Source organism: Streptopelia decaocto, assembly GCF_964273445.1.
Source record: "Streptopelia decaocto genome assembly, chromosome: 2".
Classification (NCBI taxonomy): domain Eukaryota; kingdom Metazoa; phylum Chordata; class Aves; order Columbiformes; family Columbidae; genus Streptopelia; species Streptopelia decaocto.
Window position 1 is genome coordinate 49,133,678 of NC_138655.1, and position 20,619 is coordinate 49,154,296.

The 20,619-nt window shown below is 39.8% G+C and overlaps 1 protein-coding gene across 5 annotated transcripts in view; it reads left to right on the top strand.

Moving 5' to 3' along the window:
- Window positions 1–20,619, top strand: part of OSBPL1A (oxysterol binding protein like 1A) — a 76,494-nt gene that overhangs the window by 17,371 nt on the left and 38,504 nt on the right. For 3 of the 5 annotated variants that reach the window (XM_082045938.1, XM_082045937.1, XM_082045936.1), the window contains exons 7-15: window positions 1,239–1,383; window positions 2,070–2,137; window positions 2,218–2,262; window positions 3,294–3,367; window positions 3,449–3,512; window positions 4,410–4,511; window positions 5,938–6,063; window positions 7,207–7,288; window positions 10,027–10,133. In XM_082045938.1, coding sequence (XP_081902064.1) covers window positions 1,239–1,383; window positions 2,070–2,137; window positions 2,218–2,262; window positions 3,294–3,367; window positions 3,449–3,512; window positions 4,410–4,511; window positions 5,938–6,063; window positions 7,207–7,288; window positions 10,027–10,133 — 813 coding nt within the window. Of the gene's footprint in view, window positions 1–1,238; window positions 1,384–2,069; window positions 2,138–2,217; window positions 2,263–3,293; window positions 3,368–3,448; window positions 3,513–4,409; window positions 4,512–5,937; window positions 6,064–7,206; window positions 7,289–10,026; window positions 10,134–12,986; window positions 13,249–20,619 lie in introns of those variants that run through there. The other 2 variants (XM_082045939.1, XM_082045940.1) reach the window with 2 other exon arrangements.

The window sequence follows — 20,619 nt, forward strand, 5'->3', positions numbered from 1 at the left end:
CAAGGTGTAAGTAGCTGAAAGCACAAGCAGTGGCTTAAAAGGTGTGGAAGCAAGAAGGCAGGAGAGGTGGAAATAAGGAAGATATAAAACAGCTGGTTGGAAAGAGCTAAAATCTAGGAGTCCTCAGGAACTCAAGTATTTGGCCTCAGTATGAGGTTCTCTTTTCAGTTGAACTGTTAATAACAGTTTTAGGAGCTTACCCTTATAGGACTATTTCTGAGGCATGTACATGTGTTGATGTTAACTTAATTTGCTGCCATGGGAATGCTGTTATTATGGAGTAATTTCTCTAAGATAGCATATGGTAATGCAGAAGGCTTAAACGGAGTTTCTCTAAAATTGCTGTCATGTACTTGTGACTCTAGTCTCCTAGAACTGCTCGACAGTGACTTAGCCTTCCTATTAACGCAGTCTCATTTGGCTTGGAAGCTTAACTACTGGCTGATATTGTCCAGAATGGTTTGCGTTGGAAGGGACCTTTAATGATCATCTAGTTGAACCCCCATGTATGCATCAAATAGCTACATATTTGAGTAGAAGCGTAGTGGTATTTTAGGGCAGTTAGTAGTGTCATGTTGAATGACCCTTCTCTTCAGTTTCTCAAAATGTTTATATTATGTCCAAGTAAAACTCAGATTATTTTTTTTTTCCCCTCAGTTACCTAGCTGTTCTAATCAAAGTTCTCACAATTGTTAGACTTCAGAATGTAGCAAAACTGTTTGTATTACAGACTGCTGATACTAGGAGCTTCTAAACGGCCTAGGATAGCTCTGTCACTGAGACTGGCAGGCCTCTCGTGCTTCTGTACAAAGTTCTTACTCTCTGAAACAGGGTGGTCATACAACCTTGTTCTGGATTTAGCACTGTCCTGTGCTTTTAGACTCTACCTGGGAGTAGATTTTGACAGTGGAATCAAACAATGTCATTCTACCAGTATAAATGACTGGACTGCATTAACGCTTTCTGGCACTGTGCAATTGAGCAGAATAAGTGTTTCCACGTTGTGCAGTAAAGGTGGAAGGGGTATAGCAAGCAAAAAACCTGTTCTTTACCATAGCTGAACATCTTGCTTGATTGCTATAGTCCTTGCCCTTCTCATAACACGTGCTACATGCCCTCTTTGTTGCTAGATCTACACTGAAGCATCCTAGTTAGGAAGAGCTAACTTTCAAAAGAATTAACATGGTATCTGGAGGGGGAAGAAGATGGATAAGTAAGCAAAACTTTTTTTTTCCCAGTTGAACAAGCCCAAACCACCTGATATCAACTGTACAGATCAGATGGGGAACACACCATTGCATTGTGCAGCATACCGTGCACATAAGAACTGTGCATTGAAACTTCTAAAACATGGAGCAGATCCTAAAATGAGAAACAAAAATGGTGAGTACCAAATGGAACTACATAAAGTATCAGGAGGAGACAGAAATTTAACAGCTTTTATAAGCCATGGTACTTAACACTCAGTGGTCAGGGAAAATTTTATTGTGCTTTACAAGCTTTGTATCACTAATAAAGCAAGCCCAACATTGACTAAGTTGCAAGAGATAGAACTGTAGCAAAGTACTTATAAATGCTTTTCTTTTCCAAACTTACCCATTTCTAGAAAATTTACCTGCTGTCTGCCTTAACCATGAAATGTGCCTGGCTTTTGTTTTCTTGATGCTAAAAACTGAACACAGGTAACAAAAAGGTTCTAAGATTGAAGATGTAGCTCAGACAAAGTGACTCTTCAGAAGAAGGCTTCTAATGAGAGCAAAGCCAGGAAAACTTTACACAGATGTTATGCAAACTGTGTACTTGTCTTCTGATTAGAGATGCCTTCATCTTGACATTAGTGAATGTTCTGAACTGTTTTATTTAGCTGAAGAGCTAAAAACAAACTTAAGTAATAGCAAGGGCCTCCCTGTGGGTAGCAGAACTCTGAAGGACAGTGCCAAGTAGATGTAGATGCTTGTGGGACTGAACTTTAATGGGTAAACACAGCATCAGAGTGATTATTTTTTAACTTAAGTACAACTAGGTTTATTTGCATCAAATTCTTATGCCTTGTCTTGGTTACTAAACAGATCAGACACCCCTTGATCTAGCCCAAGGTGCAGAAATGAAACTGATACTGGGAGGTAAAACTGGAAAGGTAGGAACATTTCTGTCCATTTAAAACACCAAGGCTGTCTAGCTGAAGCTATTCCTACATGAACTTTACTTTCCATGCAGGTTATCAACAAACCCCTGAGACGATACGAAGGTCTCCTATGGAAGGTGTGTTTTATTTCCTTTCCTAAAATAGCTTATTTTAATAAGATCTCAAAGTATGTCAGTATGTCCTTTTCTGTACTTAAGTGAAAGTTGATGAATGAGGGAACTTCTCAATAATACATTTGTTTAGTGAATTTAACTTAATCTAGTATGTTGGATAAATTATAGATGGGCTGGCTGGGTGCAGCAGTTACTAGATTCATGGCACTCTGATCTTAACCTCAGCTCTGAAAAATCTCTCTTCATTTCTTGGTAATTTTTGTGGCAAAGCTTCACTGTGGTAAGGCTTTGTTCCTTGTCTGTGTGGCAGACAAAATTAATGTTTTTCCTTTCCTGAATAGATGCCTTAATCTTTAATAATGCATGGCTAATGTTTTGCCACAAGTTTACCACTTTCTGGAAAAGTTAAAACTTAGAGGACTGAGATGTCAGTCAAACGCTTGTTTAAAACCTGTTTTGCTGTGATACTCAAGTGAGTCTTTTTTCCTGTGCTTAAAAAAAGCTTTTTCAGTCTTCTACAATCTGCTTAATTTTTATGTTCATTAATGAAATCACTGACGTTTTCTTCAATGTAAACTTTCCTATGTATTCACTCACAATTGTAGTATAAGGAACTATTTTTAAACCAGACCTATGTACTAAAGCTTGTGAAGGGTAAAATGTTGTATTTGGGTATCTTGATGTATTTTGTTTCTCATTTGATTTTGTAAAGTAGAATTGTGTGGTGATCAGCAACTCCTGTAATACTAAAAAATACAGTATTTTAATATTTCAGTTCTTACTGAATAGCAGGCTCAATGAAACTTATGTCTTTAGGTATTTCTGAAAAAGAGAATATCATTGTAGTAGTATTCTCAGGTTGCTGTGATCATCAAGATATGTAAAACCTAAAGTGTTTTCCTAATGACTGACAGTTTTATGTAATAGCCTTCAAGCTGTCAGACTTACTGGGAATAATAACTCTTCAGCTGTTAACTTTACCTGGCCTTTTTTGTTTGTGTGTTTTGGTTTTTCGAATATTTTTTTTTTTTTAGAGCTCACGATTTTTTGGTTGGAAACTGTACTGGATAGTCCTAGAACATGGAGTCCTTTCCTGGTATCGGAGACAGTAAGTTCTGTGTTTAAATTTCTGGAAAGCGATTTAAGTAATTTCCATCTTCACTGTAGTAAATATCTTTTTCTTTCAAAGAGCTGATGCGGTGAATAATGATCATCGTCAGGGATGCAAGCATCTAACACAAGCTGTCTGCACGGTAGGAAGTGAAGTGATTTGAAACTACTGTTTTTTGTGATGGTGTTCTGTATCTAGACAGTGAAAACTTCAGCTAGTTTGGTAAGCATACCTCTGTTATAAAAAAGGGAAAAAGCTTTTTGCTGTTGCAAGAAACATTGATTCTTTTTAAGTAAAGTATTCTTATAAGTAAAGTGGCCACAAAGCTCCTTCACTTCTTTCCAAAGTCTTGAAGATTTAAACAAACCTAAGGCTTCCTGAAAGCACACCTCTTCTGTTTGGAGCATGTGATAGAGAATAGCAAAGCTCTGGTTCTTCCTGTAGCTGTCACTGGCTGCTTGTGACTGACTGTAACTTAAGCTGATCTCAGTTGGAGAACAAATTAATTCTGAATGTGATTTTTGGAAAACTTCCTTTAATTGCATTATGCTTGTGGAAATCTCTTTTGGAAGGGATGGACATGGAAAACAGGCCAGGTTTCACTTACAATACAAAGAAACATGAAGTGCTTAGGGAAAATGCATTTAGGTTCATTTCAGTACTTCTTATTCTATAGCTGACCTGTAGATTAGCATCACAAGTACTAACTACAGTTATATACATTTTTATTATATGAAAAGCGATTCTTGCTTTTCTATGTCTATAAATTCTGTAATATAAATGGTCTCACACTATTGCTGAGATTTTGTCTGAATCAGGTGGTACCGATAAATGCAAATATAATATTTTGACATAAAGAACCTCTATATTCTCATTCATGATGTTAAGTGCAAGACAGCACACTTTGTAAACTATAGTTATTTCACCTTAAAACTGAGACAAAAACTTCTGAGTTAAGAGTAATTGCTTACTCTTAACAGTTTTGTCTTTTATTACAGATTCATTATACTAATTTTGTCTTTTCATCACATTGCTTTAGGTAAAATCTACAGACAGCTGCTTCTTTTCTGTCAGATGTTTTGATGACACTGTTCATCGTTTCAAGATTCCTAAAAATAGCCTTCCTTCTCAAACTAGAGAGGTAATAGTGACTATCAAAGGTTTTAAAATGTAATAACTTCTATAATTAGTAATTTGCATTCCACTTGCTATGGATGCATTTGTAGGGAGTCCAGTATCTTGATCGTAAAGACTTGGTAACAAAAGTGCATATATTGAATCTTTCAGCAGAACTAGACACTGAATAGTAAAAAATGGACAGGTTGTCATTCTCTTCTTTAGAATTAGTGCCACCTTGTTTTCCAGCTCTGTGTCTGTATTTTGCCCTGTAGTTTAACTTCCTGTTTAACTTCTCCATGGAGTAAATTTCTGTTGCAACTTCCTTCTGTTGCACTTTCTTTCATAGTTCATTATTCTGAGCAAAAGAATGTTTAATGGTACATTCTACTCTTAGCCGTTCTCTAAGATGACCTCATAAATTATATTTTCTTAAAAGGTGGATCTGAAGCAAGAGAATAGCTTTTTTTTTTTTTAGGGCTATTTGTATTGTAGTTACTATTGTACTTCTATAGGTGTACTAACTAGAGAGGGAGGGGTGGAGGCAACTGGAGTACTGTGTCCAGTTCTGGACTTCCCACTATGAGTGATAAGCAGACATGCGGAAGAGAGCCCAACAAAGGGCAGCTAAAATGATTAAAGGGACCGGAACGTTTCTAATACTAGTAAAGGCTGAGAGACCTGTGACTGTTCAGCCTGGAGAAGGCTCAGAGGGATCTTGTCAATGTATGTAAATACCTGAAGGAAGGGGGCGAAGAGAACAGAATCAGGCTCTCTTCAGTGATGCCTGGTGACAGTAGGCACAAACTGAAACACAGGAGATTCCCTCTAAACATAATAAAAAATGTGAACAGGTTACCCAAAGAGGCTGTGGAGTCCCCTTCCTTGGAGATGTTCAGAAGCTATTTGGACATTGTCCTGGGCAACCAGCTCTAGTTGTCCCTAATTGAGCAGAGGGGTTTGAACCAGTGGACCTCCAGAAATCCCTTCCAACCTCAGCCCCTCTGTGATTCTAGGAACAGGAGAAGAATCTACCTCTTAATTAAGATAGTGCTTGAGATTTTGTACACAGAGCTTGTCATGCATAAGAAGGCAGGCTTTGTTGCAAGGACCTTGCTGTCTGAACAGAAACCCAAAGATGCAAAATACATTTTTCTACAGTATTTTCTTATGTGACCTTGGATAGACTGAGGGGTGTGAGTGGCATTTATCCTTAAAGTTTCATCAGTTCATCAATTAAGTCCTAGATAGCACTCTGACCACAGATTATCTCATCCTGTATATGTTATAATTTTAACAATCTATTTTCTGCTCATTAAGGTGTGTAATTTTACTAAGGAATATCTTAATTACATGAATAGAAAATTTTAATTTGTTCTTTTTTTATGTGTGCTGTTACCTTCTGGGGATGACCTTTGAAATGTGTATTAACTCTCGTGTTTTCTATTCAGAGTTGGCTGGAAGCAATAGAAGACCACTCTGCATATAGCACTCATTACTGCACACAGGAACAGTTGAGTAGTGATGATGAGGAAGATGATACGGTGTCTGTTACAGACCTACAGGATACTCTGAAAGTATGTACTGAGCACTTATTTGGCTCACACATCTATGCAGTTGCAGATTAGTACTATTTTGTATTTAAATACTTTAGTGAACTTTGGCTAAAAGTAATGATTCTTTCCACAGATGCATAAATGATGCTTGTATTTGCACTGCTTACTGTTGTGTATTCCTGTTTGGACTGTCACCATAAAATGGCACGTTTGTCATAGCTAAAGGGTTGTGTGTTTCAGTTTTACCAGGCGCTGCTGCAAGGTAGAAAGTTGCTTAAGACCTTCAGCCACGAGAGGGAGCCTTGTGTACTGTACTGGGTAACACCACAAGGGTAACTAAGCTAACCTTCGGCAAGCTCTGCCTCTCTAAAATAGGCAGTGCAGTGGCTTAGAAATTATCCTTTAACGCCTCAGGTCATGCTAGATGCGCTGTAGAGTGATTGTTCAGACCTCCAATGGAAAGTAGTCTTCCTTGATAAATCTAGCATTCCGCCTGTGAGTCTTACTTTTTGCCACAGATATACTTCTAAAACTTTTTACTCTATGGGAAAGTTGATGCTGCAGTGCAAAAATCTTCATGTGACTGAACTTCATGTGTCTTGTAGTGTACCTTTTGGTACGAGAACTCAAAGTAGACCAAAGCAGAACAGGGCTGGGAGGAAAAATGGTGCTGGCAGTTCCCAGCAGCTTACAGAAGAAGATGGTATTATCTAGCAGATAACTGACTCCAAGTTCAAATACAGGCTTGGAATGTGATTTTGGGGTGGGTTCCTGTATGTTGCTGTACTTGCCATACATTACTTAACCTATGTATTTGCTTATTTTGGCCTTAGATTTGTCAAAGAATGAGCAATGGCTCTTTTGGGTTTTCAAACTTTTTAATAAGAAAAGGGGGGGGGAAATTCAAAAGCAGTACATACAACATAGCTTTGGGGTTTGGTTTGCTGTGCTAATTTAAACAAAAGCCAGTCAGCAGTGTAATGTATATTAATCTTATGTTTGCTTCTGTGTCTTTGAAGGTACTTCAAGTAATTTCTTTCATTTTAAATCTATCAGTCACTGGGAATCTGTGTTAAGGTTTAATGTTCTCCAGATTTAAAGATTTCCTGAAAACTTTCCTGAAAACAAGGCACTTCTGAACTAGCTATTTTTTCTGTTTTTCAGAAAGCACAAGCATGCCAACAAAGACTCAGTAAAGAGATTTCAGACTTTCTTGCAATGGTTAAATCTTTGGATGCTACAAAAGGTAAAACTTACTCTTCTAAAATGCAGTTTGTTACCAGGCAACTAACTTTTTTGTTTAAGCAGCACATGCTTCAATTTCACTGAAATTAAATTTTCAGGAGCTTGAAAACATAGGACTGTTTTCCTTACTGAAAAATATTCAAATAAAGTGATGTTGTAATAATTGCTAAGAGCTAAGACTTCAGATTTGGAGAAAAAACTAATATAATAACTGCATTGATTGAAAGAGATTTTATTAGTGGCTGTAAATGTAGTAAAACTGTCTTTAGATATGGTGCTTACTGAGCAGTATCACAGGAATATAATGTAGGTGTTCTCTTTCAATGTTTGAAAAAAAATCTGTAGTTGGTAGCTTCTTGCAGAGTATAAGTGTTCCCTGACAGGTGTAAAGAGCTGGCTATCATCTTACTCTAGCTTTCCCCTCAAAATCTCATATTAAGTAGAAGCACAATGAAAGCTGAGGCATGATAAAGAGAATGTCAATTGAAATTGCAAAACTATACAGGGAACTGGAGGCATGGTGTGATGGCATATATTCCATATACTTCTGCCATGAGGTTCATGCCAGATTTGAACTTCTCTGGTTTCATTTTAAATAATAACTCTTAAACTAGTGTACCTGGATTTTTGCAGAATAACTGCCAAATATAGCACAGGCATCAAGCTGTTAGAGAATAGACCTTGTTTCATTTCATTTCAGGAGCTGGGGCTTTCTTGTGGGCTTCCAACTCAGGACATTCCATGATTCTATGATTCATTTAATGCCTTAAACATGTATAGAAGTTACTCACCTGTTAAACACGCAAAGGAGCTCTATAAGAACATTTAACTGTTGCTCCTTTGAACCTGAGTCCTAGTTACATATTGTGACTAAAATTTATGAAGCTTAAACTAGAGAACAAGTTGTTTATCTGTACAAATCCACAGTCTGTAATAGAATAGCGGTTTTGGGAGGAAAAACGTTCTTCCTCTTTCATCCCTGTGCCTTCCTAAGAGAATCTAAATAGGTTACTGTGTGATGTTAACCTATCTTGCACTAACTGAATTTTTAGTTGATAAAGAAAAGTAAGGTTTCATAATATGTATGAGTGTTTTATTGGGAAGCCTTTGTAATTAATAATATAAAAAGATGAATTCTTAACAAAAAACAGTTTGAAAATGAGTATGAGGTGGATAACTTCCCTTACTAGATGTATAGGCAGTTTCTCTGTCCACATATTGCTGACCTGAAGAACCAGCGAGGACATTTACTTTTTTCCAAGTACAGAACTCAAGTAACTAAAATCCATAGTAAAGCAAAACCGCATACTATCTGTTTACTAAAAACTGCTAATCTTGGCCGACAGCAGTAATAAGTTCCTGTTTTCTTCCCAATGAATGTTTGTAACTCGGTGCATCAGGGAATTGTTTCCAGGTTCATGTGTAACCTCTGTAGGTCTCAGAGAAAACTTGTGCAGCTCTCCCAGTTCTCATGTTGGCTTGATGTGGTATCTTAAAAGTATTTCAGTCTTCCAGAAGAATGAGAATTTGAGGTAAAAGTCCTTCCATGTGGAACTTCTCCTAAAACTTTGAGTAATATAAAAACTACTGTATTGGGACCTGATATTTAAAATTCTCTCCCTAATTGTCTCAACATGCCATTCTAAATCCAGGCATCTTTGGGATTTATGCATGTTATTTATTACAAATAAAGATGGCTCCTGCACTCAGTATGCTGCCCCTCTTTCTAGAGGAACCAGTTGATAGCTGCTGTACATAGAGGCTCCTAATTCCAGTCAGTAGTGAGCTTTGTTATCAAAGACAACAATTAATGTGTGGATATGTACTGTATCTTGTGTCCTGCGCAAGCAATATAAGTTGCAAAATAACTTCAAGAACTGTCACTGCTAGACCTCTTAATCTTTATGGCTGTGACACCAACCTGAATCACCTGTCTTACTAAATGGTGACAGCTGGTACTGGAGTCTGTAGCCACTAAATTAACACTTTAATTGCAACAAGTATGTTTCCTGAGAGAATGGCTTTCTTGACTTCTGAGGAATTGCTGCACATTGCAAAACTTCAAAGATAAACTCAAATATTAAATAATTTCTACCAGATTTATGAGGTTTTATAGTTTCCTGCTGGTTCTAGACAGGTAGCCCCTTCTATAAATGGTCACAGAAATCAGGATGTGAGGTGGCATTGCTCTGCAAGCTGTACTACTTGTCCAGAAGATGAGTCTTGGAACTCCTCATCTATTTTTCAAACCTAAACCTCCAGCTGCACTGTGATAAGCTTTTTCTCTTCTATATAATACCATAGCAGAAGGCAAAAAAAAAAAAGGCTACATTTCTCACTTGAACTCAAATTAAACTAGTGCAGTATGCCTTTTATTTCAGTTCTGTCACCTGGCAACTCTTTATGCTTTTAGATCTAGAAAATGGTTAAAAGGAGATTGTTGGTGCTCACTTTTCCAGTGTCTTGCTGCCATAGCTTACTACATCTGCCTTTTAAGCCTTGCTGAAAGAAAAACTTGATCCATTCAGTGTGCCATTTATACCAGTATTAGGGAAAGGATGCAAAATAACTTACATTCCTTCGGTGTTACTTTTGCTTGCCCTTTTCACACACAAATCTTACCATGCAGCAGCCTTCCTGTGGAATATGGATGTCTGTATTACTTAGAGAAAAAAATAATTAAAAGAATCCTGTAGCATACAATGTCCTCTTAATGCTACTAATCATTTGTGCTTTCAGGAATATCTCCTCCCCTCCTGCAAAAAGTCAATGTGGTCTCTGAAGTATCCCAGGAAACATGTGAGGCCCTGGCTGACTGCCTCAACCTATTCACAAAGCAGGAAGGGGTATGTCATATGCTGTATGGGTCTATAAAGGGTCTGAATAGCTTAATATATTTTGCTAGTTATATGCTTACCTGTTACAAAAATAAATACGCCCATGGAACTTCATATTGTTGGTAAACTGTCCTTTTGCATGCTGAATGTCTGATGAAAACTCATGCTTCTAGAGAAAAAGTAGCTAAATCCCTCTACAGAAGGATGTCTTAATGTTTGAGTGTTCAGAAGAGATCTATATTTTGCTTACAAACTACTGCTTGTAATGTTCAAATTGAATGCTTGAATTCTATAAAGCAGTTGCTTTGCTGATTTGAGAGTTAAAATATTGAGGTGTGTTTTTTGCACTGGCTAACTGAAGTGTTCAACACTATTGCTTCTGAATTTGTTTTTTAGACCATGTGCTTAGTGGGTGTGCGAATGCTCTCTCTTGAACTTCTGGTTTTCCTAGTGACAAGTATCTTGTATGGTGTTAAACATCATGCAAATGCTTCAATTAGGGAATATGTGTCAAACTCATGAATTCCTGGTGTAGGAGATCTGTTGCTTTTCTCCCCTCTAGAAGATAAATTTATTCCATGGTACTAGAGTTTTCTTCCAGTATTGTGGTGACAGTAATCCCTCAGTTAGGCTCTTGTCATCAGTAAGCTGTGTTTAAAAATGAGGTTTGTGTTGGTGCTGGTAGTCTTCCAGTTAACAGTGAGCTGCAAACACTGGCTCCATTGTTTAGGTTTGGTTTAAGATTTTTTTTTCATTCCTTTCCAAGCCTTTTTATCTCTTGTCACAAGGCTTCTAGACTTACTTGAGTCAAGCTCTAGCAGAGTGGAACAAGCATTGGGTTTTTTTACTTTGAGTTTTTTCTATAAGAAAATCTAATATTAAAGTTGCCAGTTCCACTTGTGGATGAGGGGGAAATTGTTACAACAGTGGGTGTACAGTGTTAGTTAGTACTTCTTAATTGTGTTGGCATCTTGCTTCAAGCCAGACTAAAATAGCTTTCCAGAGTGGAGTATGGCAAAACATATGGTGAAATTGTAATTTCACCTTACTTGAACTTGAACAGTCTCAGTAGGTGTTACAGAGGCCTTCTTTTGATCTGGAAGCACATAGGTTTGGGCACAGAGGGATGGGCTGAGGTGTGAAGTTGAATTTCCACTGTAGCTGGTGAGATCAATCAGTCATGACAGGGAGAAGATGGGATCCTGGAGAGTGTTGTGTCTTAGTATTTTTAAATTTCAAGCTATTGCAATTCCAGAATATGATGCAATCTCTTAAAGATGCCATAAACTCAGAAGGGAAATTACAGCAGCAATCTCTTCCTAAGATGTGAACCTTTTGAAAAAGTTATGTTCTCTGAGAATTATTGTTCTTAAACCCATAGCATTTGGTTTTAATAACAGGTCCCTGTTCTTTGCCTTTCAGTGTTGATTTCTAGACTGCAGTTCTGTTTAGCATTGCAAAAGCAATGTATTGGGTTCTGCATTAGCAAGTGATAGGACCTCAATTAAATGTTTCAATATTCCTTCCACGTATATTGAATAGAACTACAGAATCATTTTGGTTGGAAGAGACCCTCCAGATAATAGAGTCCAACCAGTAACCGAACACTGTCACTAAACCATGTAGTAAAGCATAACTCCAAATATCAAGCTCTAATATAAAAACACTTGTCCAAATCACTGAAAATTAAAAAAAAAAAATATTAGTATTTGTTTCTCTTCTGATCATCATCTCAATAATGAAGTTGAGGCTTAAGTGTTGTAAACATTTGGGAACAACTGCCATGAATGCTCTGCTCTGGGGATAACTGGCTGTTGTTAAGTTAAAAGCTGTGTCTAGGAAGGATAACTCTACAACTGCTGTTGAAGAGTTGCTTTCCTGCCCATCCTGTTGTGTCCAGGTCTTGTGTCAGTGGGACTGTTTGACTGCAGCTTGTCCTACAGGGACTCCTTGGTAGACCTTCCTCCGAGTAGAGAGGAATTAATTACTCCATGGGACCTTTCAACTGTATTGTGTGTGTCCCGTGAAATCTGGTTTTCTCTGAAGAAATGGTTCTCAAGCTCAGTACCTTTTTATCTTGCCTCTTTAAGGAGAATTCTTTTTCCCCTCGGACTTAAATTGTCAGCATACCAGGAGCTGCTGCTTGACTAACGAGGAGGGTCTGCCAACTTTTTGCCTTTTAGAGCGGACTTTTTGTTTGGCATTGCCCATCTCTGTGCCGTGTAAACTGTAGTGTAATTGTGCAGTATGGAAATTAAACTGCTAACACAGAACTAAAAAGATACCAAGGTCCAACTGTTTTCTACTTGCGTTAGAAATGGTGCAGGAGCGTCATATCCAAATGCTCCATCTGTCCGCGGCCTCGCCCCCGGTGCCGCCGTGCAGGGCTCGGTAGCGGCGGTGGTGACGCTTTAGAGTGGCCCGGTGCCTCGCCCGGGGGGCCGGCGTGGCCGCTGCGGTGCCGGCTCCGGGAGGGGGACCCCGCCGCACCGCGCTGCCCCGCCACCCGTGCCGGAGGAGCCGTGACCTCACCGCTCCGCACGGCGGGAGCTGCTGTGACGCCATAGAGGTGAGCGGGGGTTGGGGTGGGTGGGGGAGCTTCCAAAAATAACCCACTGCGGCGGGGCTCCGTGCGGGGAGGCGCTGGCGGGCTCTGAGACCCGCTTCCCCTGCGGCTCAGGCTGGGCCGCCCCGCCCAGCTCCCGCCCGGGGAGCCGCAGCCCGTGAGCGGCGGGCAGGCAGCCCCTGCCCCGGCGGCGGGACGGGGGCGGGGCAGGGGCGGGAGCGCTCGGCCCGTCAGACCATCTGTAGCCGGGCTGGGAGCTGGCCGCTGAGCAGCTACTTTGGGTGGGTTTCCTCCGCGCTCGGAGCGATCCGCTGGCCCTGGCGCCGCGCTGCGCCGGGGCGCGGAGCGGGGCGCAGGCTCCGCGGGGCGGGCGCCGCTCCCCCGCCCTGCCGTGCGCCGCGCTGCGCCGGGGCGCCCGCCCGAGCCCGCGGCGCGGTGCAAGGTGAGGGGCTGCCCGCTGCGCCGCCCGGAGCCGCCGCGGCCGCCGCTGCAACCCGGCGCCGCTTGCGCCGCTGCTTGGGGCGAGGTCTCGGAGCGACTGCCAGATCGTGTTCCGCGGTATGTACCGTGCGTGGTGACTTGGGTTCGGGTCTGGTTTTGTTTTTCTGGTTTTTTTTCTCCTTCTTGACATTGGGATGAACCCTTCTGTGTCAAGCGGAGAAGACAGAGGTGAGAACAGATACTTTTCGTGGAACTATTAAAACATGTGAGGGGAACACTGAAGATAATGTGATTGCTTTAATCTGAGTGGTTTTTTGAGGCGTTTGTGTCGGAGCTCGTGCAACTTGAAACGTTTTCTGCAGTGACTTTGGCACAAGGTTAGTAAGTATTGTTTCAAAGCAGGACTTCCCTTGTACTATTTGTAGCAGATACCAGAACCTGCGTTCCAAAAGCAGTTTGACGCTAGTATTTTTGTATTCTATGGTAATTTTGTGTAGTTGTAGGAGAAGTTTAACTTAAGGTTATTTGCACACAATTATCTATGCTAGTTTTTCTAGGTGAGTTTGGAATTTATTTCCAGTACTTGAGCTACATGCACTTAGGCTGTATGAAACTGATAGGAAAGGCGTTCTTTAAAGAAATAGGCTTTATTTTTCTTTGAGATTGCTTCTTCATTAACCAGTGCTAGATCAAGTGTGCTAATGAGTATCTTGACTTGAGTTTCACTTTTGCTATCAGAGGTTATATTTAGCAGTAAATTAAGAGCTTTTATTGCATGACTTTAGAACAAATGGCAGCTGTAAGCAGACTTCACTTCTAGTCTGTTTGTGGTTTTGATCTTTGTAGATGTTGTCATTCTTTCTAGCATGGGGATTGGCTTTTTTTTTTTTGAAAAGGGAATTTGTTTACAAGCTGATTAAAAACCTTAGTTGATGAATAAAGGATTCAAGAAAAGATTTCTTCATTTCTTGGTTTAAATGATCTGTATACTCAGCTAGGTAGAATTTGTCATAACAAATTAAGCTTGTCACTTTTACAGAAACTTTAAGGTCAAAATACTATGGGTCGTAGTCCTTGGATTTTAGTTATCTTTACCATGGGGTAACATGCTATTTCTTGCATGTATAACTGACATACTGTAAATAAAAATGGGCACACAGTCCAACTAACAAATACTAATCTCCAGAAGTGTGTTGCCTTTAGTTTTTTTCCTATTTCTTGGAAACGTGATTGAATTTCCAAAGGTTAGATTATGCCTATGTGTGTCTTATGAATGAATTCATGCATGCTCTTTGGGATACAATTATCTGTATTTAATATATGTCTATTTTGTGGTCAGGGAGATATGTACGAGCATGGCTTTTACCACTTAGACCTACTACCTTGCTGGACTATGAATGAAGAAGGTGCCTCTAAGCTCTGTCCAAGTGACTCCTTAGTGAGACTTCTTCTTGTCCATTTCCTTGTGGGGGTGGAGGTGAGAAGAGCAGTGATGACACTCTGCAGTCCAGGGATAACTTATTGATGTGGATATGCTGAGCACATCCGTCTTCTCCTAGAGTCCATCAATAGCCCTTTTCAGCCACTGGGCGATATAGTCAGTTACATTAACCTCGTTCAGGACTTTGGAGCCTTTGGTGTGGGGGAGAGAGAGACAGAGAGGGGGTGAGGGACCTAACTAATATCAGGGAAGCTAAGAAAGAGGTTATTTTTATGATTTCTGCGTTAGGGCTGGGGAGGGGAATATGTCTTGCCTGGCTGTTATACTGGTGCTAGAACCATAGAGTCCTTAGTCCCTCAAGCTGTGAAACTAGTGCCTGTGTTTCTCTTTTTTTTTCTTTTTTTTTTTTTTTTCCCCTCTTCCTACTTTGAAACAGGTGACAGCCAGTTGTTTTTTGTTGTGGTGGTGGTTTTTTTTTTTTTTTTTACTTTCCATCACTGGAGCACAACAGGGCAATTCTGTTGTCTGTTCTGTTCTGCAGCTCGTACTGAAGTAGTGGAAATCAAAGCAAGACCTCAGTGTGTCAAGGCCTGTAGGCAATGCCCCAAACAGCTGAAGCTCTGTTCAGCCTATAAACCTGAGGAAGGGAGGGCAGTTTTCAGACAGCTGATAGTTAAACTGGACACAGCAAGAAGTGTCTGGTGTTGAGACACTGGAGGTGTGTTCTGTATCAATAAAACGTTTATTGCTTGTATGAGTTTCTGACTTGCCCTGTTTTTTCCCTCTAAATGAGTAGAAATGTACTAGAAATAACCTAGTGCAGCTTGAATTTTGTTTGAAGGTAACAAGTTAATTGGAGGGTTCTCTAGGCTCAAACAGATGCCCAGGTGAAGACTGATATGTTTCGTGGAAGAGCATGGACTATAACGTGTTGTGGAATGATGTGCAGGAATGGCATGTAAGGGAACAAAGTTACTGGCAGGAAAGTCATTTGGCACGTTGTTTCTTCTGCTAGAATATCAGCAGTTCTAGTCATGCCATCATGATTCTTGCTCTACTGATTTTTGAGTACTGTACATGTACCTGTCTTTCATCTGTACTAAAGCTCTAAATGAGATGTACAAATCAGAGGAGCTTGATAATGAAATGTTTGCAGATGGTGTAGTGTTCTTCCTGTGGAAGCATTTTGTTTCTGCCAATGTACTGCAGCCTTAGAGATAGAAAGCTACCTACAGGTCTGTGAAGACAGCATCCTCATCATTAGTATGTAAAGGGAACAGTTTAGTGAGTCCAAAGTACCTAGGTGATAGGGGAGGTAGAGAAGGGAACTCTTTTTTAGAGACTTTCCTAGAGCAGCCAAGACTGAATAGGTCACCAGAGTGGGCAGAGAAGCTAAGCAGCAGCCCAGACGGAAGCTTGTTAAAATAACAAATACTGGGACTCCATTCAGGGAAAAGATAAGTAAATAATACTGCTTCTTTTATTTTATAAACGTGTGTTGAAAGTATGTTTACAATTTGAAGCTGTTGATAAGATCGTTGGTCGAGTGCTGTATATGAAAGGCTTCTGGGTGGCAGACGGTCCTGGCTAACAGAAGGATGCCTGAATGTTATTATAGCACAAAAGATAAGTCCTCCTATGTTTTTGTAGTACAGCAGGATCCTTACCTTTTTTTTTTTTTCCTTAAGAGTGTGCACTTCAAAAGTTAACCTTTTTCCTTTTAGCTAGTGATACGTTTGAATAGAATCTATTGGCAAAGTGACATATTAATTTCTGGTGACAGGGAAGAAGCTTGCTGACTTGTAGCTCTATGAGCCCATGCGAAAGGGCGTCACACAACTTGTCTGAAGGCATTCTCCACTCAGCACTCTGCTAATCTGTTCTTGCACTTTTCAGAGTTGGGTTAATGCTCTTTAAAAGCTTGGCTTCTGGTTATTCCCTTTTTTCTTAGCAGTTGTTAAGCAGCCTTGCATAAACTAACTTGGAATCTGTTTGTGGGCCTCTGGGGAAACACAATGTAAAAACATGTTAGTTTGAAATGATACCCCCTTCTCCCTGGGCTTCTGCAACCCCCACTCTGAGGTCTACTTCTGAGGTCTTGTCTGTGACTTGTTTGGGGATTTTCTTTTTGTAATGCAAAAACATGGAGAAAAGGGGCTTAGCTGAAGCTGCAGGAAGGAAAGATCAAGCAGCAATCAAGTTTAATAGAATAGTATTTTATATAGTAAGCTTCTAAAATAGGAATTAGCAACGCTGTTTTCTCTGAGTGTATTTGAAAAATGGCTCTCTTGTCTATGTGTGCTGATAGAGAGGAAGAAAAAGGAAATACAGAACATGGTAATTTTCTTTGTGTCCTCACTGCGTACTGCTATGAGGATATTGTTTGTTTTCCTCTCTGGCGTGCATGGAAAACAAACTGGAGTGATAATGGTTCACACTTTTATCCTTCCTAGTGTCTTTGATTTCATAATGGCATGTAAAGCCAATCATCTTGTTTTCAGTGTTCTGGTTTGATGTGGATCTGATGTGTTTTGGAAGAACGGAAGAAAAGCAGAGTTCTAAAACTTGCTAGGTCCACAGACAGTGTATTGTCAGCCAAGGACTGGTAAGATTTCAGGAAAAACATGAAGCAGCAAAAACCAGCATTTAAGGCTGAACGTCTGTGCATAGCACCATACTTGTTAACTATATGTTTGCTGGGATTTTGCGTGCAAGTGTGTGAGACACTTGAGTGCAGTGGCAGGCTGGCTGGGTAGTCTGGTTATATCTCTCAGCTGTGTAAAATATCAGAATGCTGAACTGGGTGACTGCAGTCACACATATTTACTAAGTCTCTGGAGATGTATTCTCCTTGACCTTTCTTTCTTGAAACTTAAGGTTTTTATAATTTTGTAGTTGTAAAGATGATAAAAGCTGGTTTCTTAGAATAATAATAAAAATAATTTCTACACATATGAAAAACAAATTTCATGTAGCCTGTTCAGTAGTGGATATTAACAGGTGCTTTTGAGGGAGATACAATATTTAACTTTTTATTTGCTATATGTTTTGTGTGAGGTTGTTTTAAAGGCATTGTGTCTGAGTAGCATAAGTAATTTAAGGCTTTATGTCACTTAACTGTTGTCAAATCATCTTAAGTTAATGTGGTGGGATTTTTGGTATGTTTTAATTTGCTTCCTTAAATGACAGGGATTTTGGATCTCTTGCTTTGTGGGCTAGTAGCCTGTCCATGTGCACCTCTGTTGGCTGAGTCTAAACTTAACATTTCTGCTGTTCTTTGTTGTATTTTTAGTTGGTGTATTTTAGTCACTTCTGATTCCATGAAATATAGGTGTCTTCCAGCTATGAAGAATAAAATGGATGATTTCTCAATTAGACAGTACTGGTGTTTGTGTGAAGATGTGTGTGTTTTGTGTTTGTGGGGGTTTTAGGTTTTGTGTTTGTTTGGTTTTACTTCACCTGGCCACAATCATGGTTTTTCAACCAAAACTGCATTTTTTCTTTACATTGTATTCAATGATTCTTCAGAGCTGATGCCATTTTTGTAACAGAGGTCAGCCATTGTGGAACTTGACCTCTTGTCAGATTTTTTTTTTTCATTTTCATTGTCCCATGAACTGAACATGTACCTGTTGCCCCCCTCCCAGACTGCCAGTGACTTTAAAAGCTTTTTCGGTTTTAACATGAATATTCAATGGTGTGTTATCTCTGCTTGCTGTGCTGTCCAGTGCAGCAAAGTGTTTGTATAATGCTGAGTCACTGAGGTTAGCACTAGAATTGGTAAATGGGCTGTGTTTAGGAAGTGTTTATGTACGGAAAATATGTCACTGGTAATATATTTTTTCCTTGAAGATATGTGCCAGGCCTGGTCATCAAGGAATGTTAGTAACCTCTTTCTCCAGAGCGCTCATATTGTTCTTAACATCACCCCCATTTTAAATGCATCAATAATATACTTTAAAAATAAATGTGTTCACTGTTATGTACAAATGGGAATTGCAGGCCTGTGCTGTCTTATAAGAATAGCTCATATGCACACATGAAGCAAATTATGCTTCGTTTATAGTAAAGAGCTGAGCTGAATGTTGTTGCAAAAAAGATAGAGGGCCTCTTACCAATAAAGTGTATCCATTTGTGTGAGTATCCTGAGGAGTCCAGTACAAGAGGACATCTAGCTTTGGTGTAAGGACAGTCCTCATCTAAATATCTTGTCTTTATAGAATGCATTTGGGAGTGACACCTGTGATGTGCTTACTTTGCTTGCATAGCTTTGTGTTAAACCACTTGTAAGGTAAACATGGACTTAGTCACTGGTTTTGAATAGGAATGTTTTCCCTCCTCTCACACTTGTCATCGCTACATTATTAGTGTTAAATCTTAGACATCAGTGCAATAACTCTTGGATCCATAGGTACAGTAGGAGACTTTGAGAATGGCTTCAGAGCATGCTTATTTGAAGGAAGTCTGCAGCATACATTATAATGTAGGGGTACACCTACAGTTTAGTACAGTTTAGTCACAGAAGCAGACTATAAACTTTTTCATCTCCTTCAGAGAGTTTTGTGCTGCCAAAGCTACACTGCTCCCACAATATAAGCTCATTTAGATACATTGTCCCTTGAATAGAAATACAGATTTGTATTCATCTTGAAATTTAATAGTGTTGCTATTGCAGGATCTTTTTTTTTGAGTCAAGAGCTATGTCGGAAGAACAAAAATATTCTTTGCCTTGTCTGGAAACATTCCGTTTAGTTGTCCAGAGCATCAGCCTCTGGGCCTTGTGTGGATCTACCATAGTAGAAGGGCATCTGCAGGAATGTGGAGAGTTTAAACTGATGAACATGAACTAATAGGGCACGGTCATACAGGAGGATTTTATCATTGTAGTGGGGAATAATCTCAGTTTTTCAAGATAATGGTATTAGTCCTCTAGGTAATATGGTAATCCATATATATCAGTAGTTTATACCTTTCTGGAAATGCCACCAAGACTATTAATTGTGGAAGTATTCTGTGCTATGTATGCAACTTGGATTTTCTATTGTTCCAGTGAAACACTTTGCTGCAAGGTCAGACAAATCAAATTGAGGTGAAAATGAACTGTCTGAGCCTTTAAGATAGATGCAACTAAGGTTTCAAGCTGTGCTTATGGATAACAAATCTAGTTTTGTCTGACCTGTATCTTGTCCAGCTCTAATCTCACAGGATAACAAAATGGATGAGGTTGGAAGGGATATCTAGAGGTCCCCTGGTCCAACTGCCCTGCTTAGGCAAGGCCACTTAGAGCTGGTTGCCCAGGACTATGTGCAGATGGCTACTCAGTGCCTCCAAGGATGGAGACTCCTCAGTGTCTCTGAGCAACTTGTGCCAGTGCTCAGTCACACAGTAAAAAAAAAGTGTTTTCTAATGTCTGAAGGGAATTTCCAGTGTTTCAGTTTGTGCCCATTGCCTCTGGTCCTGTCAGTGGGCACCACTGACAAGAGCCTGGCTCTGTCCTTTTGTCACTCTCCCTTCAGGTATTTATATAGCTGGGTGAGATCTGCCCTGAGCCCTCTCTCCTCCAGCCTGAGCAGCCCTCACATATCCTCACAGTGTTTAAGAGGTGGTCGAGTATAGTATTTTTAAAAAAACTTCCATGGGCCACGTGTCACAGATCAGCTGATAACACATGGACGGTGGTTTTTTGGTACTGTCTTTGCTCCCGCACAAGATATCATATCTACAAAGCAACATGTCACTCTAGGCTGTCAGATCCTGCTTCAGCTTGGGGTGGAAAGAATTCTTTCAATTCTTTGGACTTAGACTTTCATCAAATCTACCTTCTAGTTTATTCTAGCAGCCAGTGGATTTTATCAGAGAAGTTCATAAAGAGCTTACTAGAAGTTTAAGCTGGGGCCACTTCTTCCTCTGAGCTATAGATGCTACTGGATTGCATATCAGGGAATAATAATAGATTATTTATTATTAGTAAACAGCTTTGCTGCAGTGTTAAATCTGTATCTCAGGGAGAAGCAGGTTTGTTTTATCTACTCAATTCATCTTTAGTT